Genomic DNA, 15,130 nt, shown 5'->3' with positions numbered 1-15,130 from the left:
GGACAGGGATCTAAAAAAGGAAAACAAATCCCAGCGTTGGGAGGTGAAGGCAGGAGGACTGCGGTTCAGACTTCTGGGGAGCTCAGCAAGACCCAATCTCAAAAACTAAACAGGGTGAAGTCATAGCTCAGTGGTAGAGCATCCCTGGGTACAGGGAGAAATAAACACACCACCCGCTTTAGCTTTCCCCCCAAACTGGCGGACTGCATGGAAATGTGCTGAAGACCCAGATGTCATCTGTTCTTTCCTATCGAGTACAACCAGAATTAGAAGCACTGAATCAGGCTCCATTGAGCCCATTTGAGATTCGCCTTTCAAGAGAAAACTGGTTAGTGAAGTGACGGGCAGGAAATACAGTATGCAAAGGCTGTGCTCCAGTTTAACAGGCAACTCGGATGGTGGAGAGGGGCGGGAGATATGTGCAAGGCAGACTAAGTCTAAATTTAAGAACAGGGACATTAAAAACTTTATTCAATAAATACAACAAATAATTTAAAAATAGACTTCAATTTCAAAGCCAATGAAGGAAGTAGAGACAAAGGGGAAAAGGGCAAAGGGGGAAGCGGAAAGGAGAGAGGCTGAACAGTGGTTTCACCGAACTGTTCCAGAAGGTACTACTCTCAAGAGTCAATCAAATGCTTTTGACCCATAAGCTGTTAGCCCTTGTTCCAGTGGGGTGAGCACAGGAGCCCCCTGGACAGGAGTGACCCTGTGGGTTCTGGATCAGAGAGCACTTGGGAGCTGGAATGGTTAGGGAGGGCAGGGAGTGTTGGGGGTGGTTCCCCCATATTCCTGAAAACTATCCGTCCTGACTCCCAAGCAGGTTTCAGTAGTGCAAACTTATCTCCCAGCTGCGTAGTTTCGGTAAATGGGATCTCAGGGTGCAGAGTGGGCCAGGGCGCAGGCTATAGCTCCAGGTGTAGCCAGTGGCCAAGTCAGAAAACAGTGCTGGGTGGGAAGGGGCGACAGGGCAGGCAGTCTGGACGACTCAGCAGCTCGCTGTCAGCCAGGGTGAAGCTGAGCATCTGCATGGGGCAGGACACCAGGAGGACAGGAAAGGTGCCCGAGGAGAGAAAAGTTGGAGAAGGGAGGAGCAGCTCAGCAGCAAACTTCAGGAGAAATAACCAGCAGCCCTCACAGATTTGTGATTGTCTCTTAAAAAGATTTATTTTCTCTTCTTGCCTGAATGTACAAAGGCAAAAAGAGTACAGTTTGTATATATATATATATATATTTATATATATATATATAAAAAACAAGGAACTTGGTAATGTACACTTTACAGAAGGGAAGAATCAGGAAGACTGAAATTAAACCCAACAGAGCAACGCCAATGGAACAAAAGCTATGAACAGCAACGTGCCCCTCCAGCCCGGGCCTCCAGCTTGCCCCAACCTGCTCCTGAGGGGAGGGCTGAGCACCAAGGCAAGCGGGTGGGCTGGGGCAGGAGGGGCGGGACAGGGCTGGGAGGGGCACGATCCCAGGAGGGGATCACTGGAAAGCTTCCTGGGATGCCCTAGTAATAAAACAAATGACAGAGGCCCAGAATTACAGAGCCAGCTAGCTGCCCAGTTGAATCTTGGGGGCATCAGAGTAGACACTGGGATGGTGACGGTATGTGGTGGTAGCAAGTGATGGGGGATCACAAAGCCTGTATGCAATGCTCTAGCCCTTCTGCAGTCACCCTCAACTCCTGAAACTCAGTCCCACCCTACCCTGGAGCCTGGAGAGGAGATGCAAGAAAGGACCGCTTCATTCTGAGGATGCCCTCCCTCTCAGCCTGTGTGTCTGGTCCTTTGACCTTGAGGTGTGTGGAAAAGAGTGAAGTAACAGCAGGAAACGTCATACATGTCCTTATACATGTATAAACCAGGGCAAGGGGTCATAGGAACTGTCATGCCTTAAACAGGAAGAAGCAGGTGTGGACCCTAAGAGCAGCTTTCTTAAGCTGGACTTTCTTTCCTGGGAGGGTCTGGTGGGGTGGCTCAGAGGGCCTCAGCCTGGTGGCCTAGGGCCCTGGCAGCAACTTTGCCCAGACTGTGTATGTGGGGTGGGGATCCTCGCTGTGTTTTTTCTCTGAGTATCTACTGGATGTCACAGGTACTGTTGTTTTCATAGGGAGAGGCTGGAGGCAGACAGCAAAGCCCTCACTCAGCACATGGCAGGGATTGCCACGCCTGCAGCTTGTCACTCCAGAGTGGGGGGACACCCCAGGGGAATCAGGGCAGACAGTGCTATCTGCTACTGTGGCTTTCCCTTGCTCTTCTGGGTGGCTTCTACTCTCCAAGGGAAATCTGGGTATTTTTTTTTAAGAGAAAAATTTAAAAACTAGCTGTGCCCTCTGTAGAATAAATCTGCCCTGCAAATGCAGAAGTCCCTCTTGTCTGTTACAGAACAAAGTGGAAAAGGCAGGAATGTGGACTCATGCCTGCCAAGTGAGATACAGAAATTGCTCCAGCGGTTTCTTTACACTATGTACAGAGCACGCTGCAGGCCAGCGCCACAGATACAAAACATACAAGTCAAAACCAAATCAGACTAGAGATGGGTGAGTGGCTCCACCCAGAGGAGCCCGGTGGTGAAGTCAGGCTGAAATGTGGTCACCCGCTTGGGTGGGCAGCCCAGGTCACCTGGGTGAAGTGTCCACACCAGTGACTTCCATGGCTGGGGGATGGGAGTGCTTGGGGCACTGCCCGCTGGGGGAGAAGAGCAGTGAGGGCTCAGGGAGGCCATTGGGGGCTCTGAAAACAGGTCTAAAGCAGTGAGCTTAGGGGAGAGCTCAGGACCCAGCTTTAAGAAAAAAATAAAGACACGGACACGGACACCTAGAGGGAGGGCCTGTGGGCCCCAGAGGAGCTCTGCTATGGGACGCTCCCCTCGAGGGATTGTGCTTACTGGTCCCAACTCTCTGCCCTTATGTTCCCTCTCAGCATTCTGCAGTAAAGCACCCTTTTTCTGCCTATGCTGATGTCTGTTAGTCTTTCTCTTAATCTGGAGGGCTAAGGAAAGGCGGCAGGGGCAGGGACGGACAAAGGGATAATACCGCACAAAAGCAAGACACGAAAGCTCCCCATGCTTCAGGGGGTTAAAAATAAAGCTACCAAATCATCATCACTTTCTCAGTGCAAGAGCATAAAGCTCTGACCCAGAGAGACCGTCTTCTAAGGAGAGCAGAGAAATGTTTGTCGCCTCTGGGCACGGCCCACGCCGCGCTGGCTCCCGTGAGGGACACTTAGGTGTGTTATCTTAGGGTCTGAGGGTTGAGCAGCCTCCCAGAGCCAGTGGCCCCTACAAAAACAGCTCACATTGGCACACACAGAGGGGACAGAACGAGCTATAGAAAACCAGGTACTTGTAGACAGCAGTGGGCTGTGTACTCCATAGCCCCAGCTGAGGAAGCTACTCAGAGGGCTGAACACATGGGACATCTCCAAGAACTGCTGGGCACACGGGGTCTGCCTGCTGGGCTTTGCCCTCCGGTGACTCTTCGGCCCCCATTCTGAGGGAATACTGTTTTATCTGCCTGAATCTTAAGAGCCAAGCAAGGAAAAAGAAGAGGTGAAGTCAGGGTGGGGATCCCCCCTAGGAAAGGCAGCAGGGGGTAAGGACAGAAGAGAAAAGGGCAAAGAGTGGGGAAGTAAGAAGCAGCAGGACTTCAGGGGATTCAATTTCACAGACTCCATTCATGAGCCAGCTCTCTCCCCAGTGGCTGGGGAGCCCCAAGCTGGTGCTGGGACCCCTGCCTCTGCCTGCTGGGGAGTGCAAGGCCCTGTGGGGCAAATGCCTTGATCTCCCTCTCCAGGCTGGGCTCTGAACATTTATCTGTGCTCGCGAGGGAAGGGGGAAGTCTCCGTGCTGGAGACTTTGTTTTCACAACTACAGAGAAAACAGCCCCCAATTTCTTTCCTGAGATTCTAATTCTTCCACATGCTGCCAGTTCCCAGGGCCCAAACCGCTGGGGAGGTGTGGGGTCTGGTGACAGTGGGAATGGCAGTGACGGGGTGGCTGCTGTGCTGTCTTCAGACCCTGCCCAGTGCTGGGGGGCCTACCTGCGGGGGCCGGGTAGTACTGCACCGTAGCAGGACAGGGACTTGGGGAACAGAGCAGTGATTTCTCTGGGCTGAGGCCATGTTCCCCTGGCAGCTCCCCTCTCTTCGTCTCCAGAGAGGCCACAGCAGTCATGACTGTGGCTGAGAATAAATATTTCTGCTAAGTACCAGCTCTCCAGCTCCTGAGGAAGAGGGAGGATCAGGACGTCCAGGCTCTGGAGGTGGCAACAGGCAAGGGTCTGCCTTCAGTCATGGCTGGAACGGCAAACAGGATGACCAACGCCATCTAACTGATGTCTAAATGGCACCTCCAGCACCTCCTAAGGTGAGGCAGTCAGGGCTGTGAAGCTGACTTTATCCAGGCACTTGCTCTGCAGGGGAAACACAGACAGGTAACCAGGCACTCAGCCCACCTAACCAGGCACTCAGCCCACCGGCATAACCATCACAAGATGGCGCCCCAAGAAAACACCTGGGGAAGACCAGCACTGTCCCCAGGGGACGCATGTGCCTCAGGTCCTCTCAGATGTGCACAGCTTCCCAGGAGAGGCAGGCCAGGGTTCTACCTTCCCAGACTGCTGACCCTTCACAGGCCCTCATCTAGGTCCCACAGGCATCCTGAGACCATGCAGCAGCTGGCCCTGCTCTGTGGCCCCAAAGTAACAAAAGTCACTCACCATTCTCACCTCCTTGGGGGCGGGTAGAGCGAGGGCGCAGAGCCTTGCTGGCTGGCAACAATGGCTGTAGAAGAAAGCCCTGGGCGAGTGGGAGGACAGGTTAGTGAGGTGCTTGTGAAAATCAGACCACAACCAAACCAAGGCAAACTAAAAACGTCCCTCACTTTTTCACCAGTCTTGGCCTGAAGCTGGGGTCTTGTACACTCTCCTACTAAGCTACATTCCTGGCCCTTTTATCTTTTGGGGACAGGGCCTCCTAAGGGTGCTCAGCCTGGCCTTGAATCTGCAGGCCTGCTTCAGCGTCCGAAGGAGCTGAGATTTACAGGTCTGCACCACTGTGCCTGCTAGAAAAACCCACTTTGTATTTCCTTTCCTCTAGCTGGCGGGGGGGAGGGGGGATTTCCACTTACACTCTTAGCTTTACTGAATTGTAAGGTGCTGACAGATGAGAGATCTACTACACGGCCAGATGTGGTGGCTGGGGCAGAACAGATCTGCTTCTCAGCTGCCCATTTCTCTTCTGCTGTGATAACACCTGCTCCCTATTCTCCTGAGCACCAAAGCCAGGACTGAGAATCCTCATGCTCCAAGGGTACAAGTCAATGCCATAGGCTCTAATGACTCACTGCAGGCAGCTGGGACTTGGGAGAGCTTAGAAACTTAGAAGACTCTTGTGGGTGATGAAAAATGGATGGTAGGGGCAAGAGGCTCACCTGCTGCATAGGGTAGGTTGTACTGTGTGGGGAGCAGTGAATACCCCAGGTGGTGGTGGTGGTGGTGTGTGGACATCAGGCGCTGGGAAGGGGAGGTACGCGGCCGGTCAACACTCCGCTCGGCTCCGCCTGTTCCCCCGACACTGCTGCAGCTGCCGCCACCTCCAACCACCCCACAGCCTCCCCGATCTCGCTCCTGAGTTTTATCACTTATCTAGAAAGGACAGGAGACACAGGAGCACTATGGTGACACCCACAGGAGCCATGTAACCAGTGCCCCACACTCATTAGGACACCTAGGAACTGAGGAGGAAGCCTGAGGCCCATGTTCACCAGGACCCCAGGCATGGCCTTAAGGCCTGGGGGGAGGGGGGGGAGGAGAGGGTCCCCAGGCTTCCCCTTACTGTGGGCGACTTGCTCTTGTAGTGGCTGGCATGCTGCTGCAGGATGTCCAGGGCTTTGGACTCTGAGCTTGATTTACAGCTGACACTGGGGCTGGCTCGTGCCTTGTCGGCATCTTCACCACCTGAGACCTTGCTGCCGTATGGGGAGAAGGAGTAGCTGGAGGGCAAGTAGGAACCTAGGGAGAGAGACACCAAGCACTCTGAGATGGGAAGTGGGGCGCCTTCACTCCTGGGGCCAGGAGGCCATCAGCTAGCCTAGGCACAAGCTGGGGTATTTTCTGCTGGTGACTTTGGGGATGAGACTTCCTGCTTGTCTGTTCTTTATGGAACTCTACAGGGAAGACGAGCAGAGGGACCATGAAAGGGTTTACTGAAGCCGACATCCCCATGTCCACTGTACTGCTCTGAATACAGTAGTCTCGGGCTCATCTTGGAGCAGGTGTGTGACCCAGTAGCGAGCTCACAGCATTTACAGAGGGCTATGGGGTGAGCTGTGCCCCAGAGACTACCTAGCTGGTCACCCTGAGTAAACCTGTCACCTTTCTGAGTTTGTTTCTTTTTTTTTTAAAAATCAGTACCGAGTATCAAACTCATGACCACCTGCTTGCAAAGCAGGTGCTTATGCCGCTGAGCTAAATCCCCAGCCCCCTGAGTGTTTCTTGATTATCAAAACAAAGATACCAATACCCTATTTCATAGAATAATGAGTATTAATAAAAGATAATGTACAAAAATCACCCTGGACAGTACCTAGACCACAGCAAGTCCTCAGCAAATGGGATTACCCCTTGTTTAGAGATGGGTGTGGTGGCAGGGAGTGAGGAATGCCTCAAGGGCAAGACAATTCTGAAAAGAGATCTTGTCCTCCCTTAGAGGTCTCCTGCTTGGGTCCCTGGGGTCCCAAGTGATTCGATCTGAAGAGGTTGGGAGTATTAAGAGTGAGAAGGCCCGGGGTGGTCTGAGTGTGGGACCTGGGACTGGGGAGGAAATAGCATTCCAACAAGGCTGGGCTCTGCAGCGCAGAGGACTGAGGACGGTTCATGCAGCCGGGTACATGTGCGTGGAGACCCGGAAGTGAGGCGCTCACAGGCTCTGGATATGGATGGCAAATGGGGGACTGCTTGTCCCCAAAGGGGCTCAGTGCGCACTGTGCGCATGCGCTGAAATACCACCGTGGGCCTCACTAGTATTACACCTGCTATGTTGATCTAAGTAAAACAATAAATGAGCAAAACAGAGGTGCCCTCCCACCCCACAAAAATCCCCTCTGGCTCCTTAGGTAACAGAAATCAGTCAGTGGCCTCTTCCTGACAACATGTGAACCCCAATTTTCCATGCCCCGAAAGCGCACACGCAGTCAGCGGTGTGAAAAGCCACCCGCTGCCGCCCTCACCCGTCTGCCCAGGCCCCACAGCCGTGTGCGCCTCACCCTGAATCCCTGCATCTTATTCTTGGAGGATTTCATCTGTCCAGATGCCTGAAAACAAAACAACATCCCGGGAGAGAGAAGGCGGCCGTGGGAGGAAGGCAGGGTTACCTCCGTCGATGAAAACAAGCAGTGGAGGCGGCCCTGAGGCTGGGCAAAGAAGGGAGCAGTGGGCCCGCGGGGTGTACTCAAGGGCCCACAGGGTAGAACAGCTGCTTTACAAAATGGCGCAGTCAAAAAGGTGCTGTTGCCCTGCACAGAGGCCTGGGCTGCTAGGCCACACTGGTGCTGTACCTGGGTAGTTCTGCATCATCACGGAGGGCATGCCCCGGTAGCTGGGGTGGCTGGGGTCGTAGGACTGGCTGTAGGAGTAGCCGTGCATGTAGGGGATGTAGGACTGGTGCTGGGTGAGAGGGGAGGACACAGGCACATGGACGCTGGGCCGGGGCTCCTTGCTCCCAAGGCGGGACTCTTCAGATGAGGGCAGCTTGCAGTCACTACTTGTGCTTTCCTTCCCATCCTCCTTGGGGACAGAGTCCTTACTCCGACTCCTTTCCTCCTTCAATTTGCGGTCCCGCTCCTCTTTCCACCGCTCATCCTCTGACTTGATGTCTGAGTACTTGGCAGGATACACGTAAGTCCACATCCGGGGCTCTGCCTCCTGCAACAATCACAGAAGGAGGACTGGGTGTGCACACATGGGACACAAGCCTCAAAGCTGAGGACCCGGTATAGACCCAGAGTGGACAGTTACTAGGCCTCTCTGGTAGGGAGGCCCTCGGCTGCTACTGGTTAGGGCTTACTTACAACCCAACTCTAGTTTCTCTTGCTGCAAAGTTTCCCCTCTGAAGGAAACGAAGAAAAAGCAAACCATCAGCGGGTGATTTCCAGCTCAAGAACAAGCACTTAGGGCAGCACTCCTGGAATGGAGGGGCAGGGGTAGGTAGGTTCACCTCTTTAGAGAAAGCTTGGGATGGGGAGCAGCTGCTGCCATCTGGATCAGAGGGGCAGTTACTGGCACCGAGAGGGAAGGGACAACATTCTAAGACTAACTGGAATTCAGAGCCTCTGACTTGGTTGCATTCCCAGTCTTTCTTAATTTATTTGCTTGTTTATTAGTACATGGGATTGAACCAATACCTTTGCACTGAGCTTCATCCCTTGTTTAATTTTATTTTGAGATGGTTTTGACCAAACTACTAAACTGATTAGGCTGGGACTGAATGAAATCTTTCTGCCTCTGCCTCCCAGAGTGCAGCAACTGTAGGCATGTGCCACTATGCCCAGTTTGGTAAGTAACTTTTAAAGTAACTCAGTAACTGAGTAATGTATTCTTTGACTTTAATGAAATGTGACCACCTTGACTCATTGTGTAGGAGCCAAAGAAGTAGAAGGGATACTAGATTAGGAATCAAGATTTCTAGGATCTAGTCCTGACTCTGCTAGTGGGGTTTCAAGTAACTCTAGAACAATTAAGCTAACATACCTGGGTCTTTCTTGTCAAATGAGAAAATACCTTTTTATGGAACTGAAAATGATTTCTAAAAAATATTAAAATGATGTTGGGAGTGGTATGCATGCCTGGCAGTCAGGAGGCTGAAGCACAAGGAGTATGAGTTTAAGGCCAGCCTGCACTACCCAGCAAAATTTTGTCTCAAAAACTACCTCAAATCCAATCAAATTAAACAAAAAACTCAAAACATGAAAATTAAACAAAAAAACCCAAACCAAGGTGAGGAAGTTGTGGAAGTACACAGCTGTCCTGCTACTCTCAGTGGTGTGGAAGCCTCATGTGAGTGAAGTGTCCTGCACAGCATCTGGTCTTCTTCCCAGGAGAACCAGTTACCTGTCGGTACCAGAGGATTGGATCCACCTCTGCCTGGCGGCCACACTCAGTACCCATCTTGCCCTCTGGGGCCTCCTTGCCCAGGTGTGCGGACTCACTCAGCTTCACCTTTAAGCCTTCTGGGGTATGGCTGGGGAGTTTGGAGGCATCGTCCAGTTTGGGAATGATGACTGACTTGGCAGGGTCAGTGCCCGGCTCCTTGGCCTTTCCTGGCCCCAACTTGACCAGGTCTGTGAGGCTGGGGGCCTTGGTGAGGGTTGGCGGGATGGACGGCTTCTGCTTCCACTCGTCCTTGAGCACAGCCTCGCGGTCCTTGAGGCCCAGCTCGGCTTTCTTGTCGGGGCCCCGAGGTGGCTCCAAACCCTGGCGCTTCTGCTGCTCCTCGTACTGCTGCCGGTAGGCTGTATTGGTGCTCAGCAGGTGTGCGTGGTAACCCTGGTCGCCGTAGCCGTAGGGCGGCACATAGGCATACTGGTTGTAGTATAGCGATTGCATGTACACGTTGGGCCGCTGCTGGATGACCGAGGGCTGCTGGCTGGCACCACTCAGCTCCGGCTTCTTTTCCTCACAGGTGTCGTTCTTCCCTTTGCCCTCCAGGCTCTCAGGCTCCTCCTCCTTTTTTGGCTTCAAGGCCTGGCTCTCTACGCCCATCTGGCTGCCAGGGTTCAGGGTCCCGGGACTGGCCTGGGCGTAGCTGGGAGAGTAGTAGCTCTCGAAGCCTTGGTAGTATGGGGAGTCTTTGCTCTGCTGCTGCGGGGGGAAGAGTGTTTTCTTGGCCCCCTCCTTGGCCAGCTGCTCGGGGTCCTTTGCCTTGAGGCTGTCCACCTTGCCCTCCCCGTCCTCCACTGCGTCTGAGATGTCAGAGTAGGCTGGGCTGTTGGTCTTTACTGAACCCACCTCGGCCCCATTCTGGGTGACCACATGTAAAGGTGTCAGGGGCTGGGTTGGGGGGGTGCTGTCCAGGCGGCTACTGCCACCGATGGAGGGGCTGGGGGCATTGTCTGTGAAGCTGTAGATCTTGTCGGCTTCAGCTTTGATGCTTGCCAGGCGGCTCTGATGGGGGTCGGAGGAGCCGTTCAGGAGCCCCTCCGCCTTCACCCCCTCTCCCGATGACTCCCTGAAGGGGCTTTTCCCCTCTTCTGCCTGGCAGCTCTTCCCAGGGGTCAGAGGACTTTCCAGCTCCTTGGCCAACTCCTTTTTCTTTTTGTCCTTTTTCTTCTTGTCCTTGGCGGGCGTCAAGGCAGGGCTGACTGTGAAGGGCTCCCCCATCACGGTAGGCTTGGGCTGGATGGGCTTGAGCTGGGGACTGCTGGCCACAGCCTGCACCACGGTGGTGGCGAGGCCCGAGGTGGCACCTGGGCTCGCTGCAGTGAAGGTGGCTGCCTGGAAAGTGTAGATCTGCTGTGGGGGCAGTGCAGGTGCGATTGGCCGGGCCGACTTCAAGCTCTTCGAAGGGATCTTTTCTGTCTTCAAACCAGAGGGCTTTTTACATTTTTCTTTCTCCATACACTTCCGTTCCAGAGAGTCAAAGGCATCGTTGCTTGTTTCATCCGTTACCAAGGGCCCATCCTCGGAGCCGTCATTGGACAGGGCCCCGAAGTCCGTGTCCCCTTCTGCACTCAGCTTTTTCTTACAGAGGCCTTTCGTGCTGAACTTGCCTGAAGGAGAAGGGCTGTGGGGCTCTACAAGGCGCACTTTGGGGGTAGCCGAGCGGGCCGGGGACAGGGAGCCCTTCTGGTGGCCGGCTGCGCCATTGCAGCTCGTGAGGTCTCCATGCAGGGCAGGCTCCTCTCCGTACTCGCTATCCCCGTCGGCCTCCGGCTTGCTGTCCTCATCCGTGTGGGCGTGGGCTTGGTGGTACTTGAGTCCATTGATGTGCTTGTACTTCTTGTTACAGTTTGGGTGGGGACAGTCGATCAGGACTGGGGAAGGGCAGTTTCTGTCCAGGACAGTGGGTTCCACCTTAGTCCCAGAGAGGGGCCCAGGGGCTGAGCCCATGGAGTTTGTCCGGACTCGCTTGCTCCCCTTGGAGTCCTCCGAGCTGGAATTCAGCTCCATGTCTGACAGGGGCTTGTTTTTCCGCTTACTGGCAGGGGAAGGGCTCGCCTTGACATCCTCGGAGGAGCCGCTGGCCGGCGGGCGATGCTCTGAAGAATTCTGGCTGCCCCGACGCCCTTTGCTGTTGGCTCCTGCTCGAGTTTTGCTGCCACTGCTGGTCCCTTTGCTGTCAGAGGCTGTGGCGGTCTCGTTGACAGGTGTGTTACTGTTGGGACGCATGCGTTTGCCTCTACCACGACCATTGCGCATTTCTAGATCACTGGTGGGAGAGTCACAGAACCTTGGCAAAGGATAAACACAACGGGGTGTTAAATAAGAGAAGCAGTTGAGGCTTCTGGGGAGGTTGAGGCAGGAGATCCTGAGTTTGAGCTACATCCCCAGCCTGCCCTCCTTTCTCCCTTCACTCCCCTTTTAAAGTTTTTATTTTGCCAAGCATGGTGGGGCACACCTGTAATTCCAGCACTTGAGGGGCTGCGGGAGGAGGATCACTGCAAGTCTGAGGTTAGCGGGGTTCCACAGTGAGTACTCAACTACATAGTGAGATTCTGTCTCAAAAATCAAGTTTTTATTTTGAGATAGGCTCTCACTAAGTTACTAAGCTGCCCAGCTAGACTTGAACTGGTGATCCTTCTGCCTCAGCCTTCCCAAGTGCTGGTATTATAAGCATGAGCTTTCTTCTCCCTTGCTTTGATTTTTTTTTATTAATGTATGTTTGTGATACATGGAAAATACATTTATCGTGTGGAAGTTCATACGTTTACAGTACATGTGGCATCTTGATCCTTTCTACCTGTTCCTCCTCTTGCAGTTTTTTTTTTTTCCGTTTGAGACAAGATCTTGCTATGTAGTTCAGGTTGGCTTTTAAACTCAACATGTAGCCCAGGCTGCCTAATTCTCCTGTCTCAGCCTTCTCAGTACTAGATTACAGATGTGTTGCTATCATGGCAGATTTTGAAAAAGCATCTTTAAACCAGTTTACCTAAAGCCCCTAAAGAACCTTCTGGAGGATGATCATCACTTTCAATAACTACGATCTGGTGAGAGAGCTTCAGATCATGTGAGACCATGTGAGTGCAGAGCTGCAGTGTCCCCAGACAAGTGCCTGAGGCAAACCCTCCCCGACCTTCTTCTCTACCTCCCTGAGGTTTGTTCTGTCAGCCACAAGCAGTCCTGTGGCCAAAATCATGGTTTGGAAAGGATTTTAAAACCTCAGAGGGACACCGAGGCCAGGCCTGCTGTGACCCTCCCACAATCCCAAGCCTGACTGTTCACCACGACCAGAACCCACCTCTGCTTTTAGACAATGCTGTTTCTTGAACTTCTCACCACGAAGGTGCACACGGGTAGAGAAAGCACCCCTCCACCCAGGAGGCCCTGAAGCCCTTCACAGGCATCATGCTTGGTGGGACACGCATTATTTCAGTGTCTGGATGCTGGCACCTAAGAGACGTTTCTAACCTTAAAGTTGCTTTCCATGGAGCCCAAAACATTATCTAAAATGCAATCCTCTGCTAAGGTTAGTTCCTCTTTAGACCTGGCTTTGACTTGTACCTCAGGGAGGATATGGAACAGGTTGTTTCTAAGACTCTGGGAGCTACAACAATAGCAGAAAAAAAGCAATCACTAAGTTGCCCAGGGTGCGCTCAAGCCTTCTGCCTCAGCCTCCTTGGTGCTGTGACTGCAGGGCACTGACCCTGCCAAGTCACAGCTTCACACCTAGCTTCTCTGTTTTTTTATGTTTTATTTTTTTGGCACTGGGAATTTCAAACCTCAGGACCTCATGCTTGTCAGACAGGTGATGGCTCTGAGCTATATCCTGGCCCTCTTTCTTTTGATGGGGTTTCAGTATGTCACCAAGGCTGGCCTTGAACTTGGCTTCTGGAGGAGCTGAGAGTACAAGGGCAGCATTGTGGGTGGCTGGGGAACAGGGTCTCTGGAGTCCATGCTGGCCTTAGGGTCCCTTTGCCAAAGCCTGTGGGGTGCTGGGAAGTGAGCCCCGTGCAATGCCTGTGACTGATGGGGAGGCGTAGTAAATGGGGGAGCTCCGAGCACCACGACAGTGGAGGACAAGTTGACATTGGGGTTCCTCACACTTGTGGCAAACTGGGTCCTTTTAGGACCACATTGTAAGGAACACATTGTAAGGTGCCATTCCCAAAACGTCAGTCTTTCCTCATAACTAAACATTGTGCGTGTGGTGCTGGGAGCTGAACCCAAGGCCCCACACACATCCGCCGGTGATTTAACAAGGAGCTGTACCCCAGCCCTGAAATGTTAACTCTCAAATTACAACCTAGAAAAGTCCTGTGAAGCCAGTGAGGGCTTAACGTATTTATAAAACTGAAAATGTTCTTGAGTTTAAGATTCTGGCAAACAGCTATCATTACAGAGCATCATCAATAAATTCCTGTTAACTCAGACTTGACAGCCTTGGTTTCAAGGAGGCTAGAAGAAGCTCGAATGCGATAGGAGCTTAAAAAAAAATTTCTTCTCATCCTGCTACCTTCTCCCCCACCCAACACTTGAGTGTCTGTAAGTCATTTATTCTTTTTTTTTGGTACTGGGGATTAAACTCATGACCTCATGCTTGCCAGGCAGGTACTTACACCAGTGAGTGAAACCCCTGCCCTATTTATTCTTTTTTTCTTGTACTTATTGTTTTTGGAGATTGAATACAGAGCCTTCAAATTCAGTTACATCCCCAGCCCTTTGCAAATTCTGAGACAGTCTTGCCAAACTGCCCAGATGAGATGTGAACTTGTAGTCTTTCTGCCTCAGCCTCCTGAGTGCAGGCGTCGCTGATGTGTGCATTACACCCATCTTATTTATGCTTTTTACAATGCCAATCAAATACAGTGCCTTCCCCGTCTCTATATCACTGATGTCCTTTAGAAGCTGGCATGTAATTATTCTCTTCAGATAAAGGTTCCAGGGCTCCCTAGGAGCATGGTTGACTCACCGCGGGGGCGCCCAGTCATGCCGAGTGCAGTCGAGGAGCGTACCCACGTAGGTCTTGTTCCTCCACGTCACGTTCACCACCAGCATCCCTGGGAAACGGAAGATAGAGATGTGAATTGTGAATTCCCAGCCGGTGCAGTCTTACTGGGCGGCGCTTCGCCTTCTACCGGAGGCACCACAGAGCCCGGCACAGACGGCTGGGGACCACTGCAGAGGCTCCGAGCTGGGGTGGACGGGACAGCAGTGCAAAGGCACCCGAGCCAGGGCAGAGGAGCCCTAGCCAGCTCCATGGACTGCGCAGCCTGGTGCCTTGGTACTATGTTGCACATGCGTCCATCTCTTTTCTGAAAAGTGAGGCGTCGCAGTGCAGAGCATTTACAGGGGTTTTCTTACTTTACATGGGTGGGGATGCGGAGTGCAGTAAAACTTCCATTTCTCACCTCATGCTACAAACTGGAGTTTTATCCATGCTGACTCAATAAGTTTAATCCATTCATTTTGTGTGTGTGTGTGTACCAGGGATTGAATTTAGGAACTTGCATTTGCCAGGCAGGTGTTGTGCTGCTGAGCTACGTCCCTGGCCCAAATCCATTCATTTTAATTGAGCTCAAGTATTAATTTTAATATAATTTGATTACAGCTTGTCGCTCTGTTTGGGGAACATCTTAGGGTTTTTCGGGGGGGGTTCATTTTCACTCTTAAATGGTATCATAATGAGTATTCCTAACATATTGTTCATTTTTATTTAAAAATGCTTTAATAGGGGGCTGGGGATTTAGCTCAGCGGCATAAGTGCCTGCCTTGCAAGCAGGCAGTCGTGAGTTCGATCCCCGGTACCAGTAAAAACGAAAAAGACAAAAAAAAAAAAAAAAGCTTTAATAGGTAATACAGTCATACTTCAAAAGTCAGCCAAAGAACTTCCAAGCAAACCCTAAAATAAAACAAAGTGTTACTGTTTTTCAGCCTTAAAATTCTACTCAGAAGCATCCAAGGAAGTGG

General features: G+C 52.2%; 1 protein-coding gene across 4 annotated transcripts in view; it reads right to left on the bottom strand.

The window, feature by feature from the left end:
• Positions 1–442: 442 nt before the first annotated feature.
• Positions 443–15,130, bottom strand: part of Znf609 (zinc finger protein 609) — a 218,929-nt gene continuing 204,241 nt past the window's right edge. For all 4 annotated transcript variants that reach the window (XM_063256955.1, XM_063256953.1, XM_063256954.1 and 1 more), the window contains 7 exons: positions 14,133–14,220; positions 9,116–11,453; positions 7,564–7,930; positions 5,844–6,019; positions 5,440–5,653; positions 4,727–4,805; positions 443–4,420 (listed from right to left, as the gene is read on the bottom strand). In XM_063256955.1, coding sequence (XP_063113025.1) covers positions 4,732–4,805; positions 5,440–5,653; positions 5,844–6,019; positions 7,564–7,930; positions 9,116–11,453; positions 14,133–14,220 — 3,257 coding nt within the window. In that variant the 3' untranslated portion in view covers positions 443–4,420; positions 4,727–4,731. The remainder of the gene's footprint in view (positions 4,421–4,726; positions 4,806–5,439; positions 5,654–5,843; positions 6,020–7,563; positions 7,931–9,115; positions 11,454–14,132; positions 14,221–15,130) is intronic.

This window comes from Cavia porcellus, unplaced genomic scaffold, assembly GCF_034190915.1.
Source record: "Cavia porcellus strain 051 isolate PalLab524CR breed Dunkin Hartley unplaced genomic scaffold, mCavPor4.1 scaffold_10, whole genome shotgun sequence".
Classification (NCBI taxonomy): Eukaryota; Metazoa; Chordata; class Mammalia; order Rodentia; family Caviidae; genus Cavia; species Cavia porcellus.
Note: the sequence above shows the minus strand (reverse complement) of the source record. Positions and strands in the feature narration are given on the sequence as shown.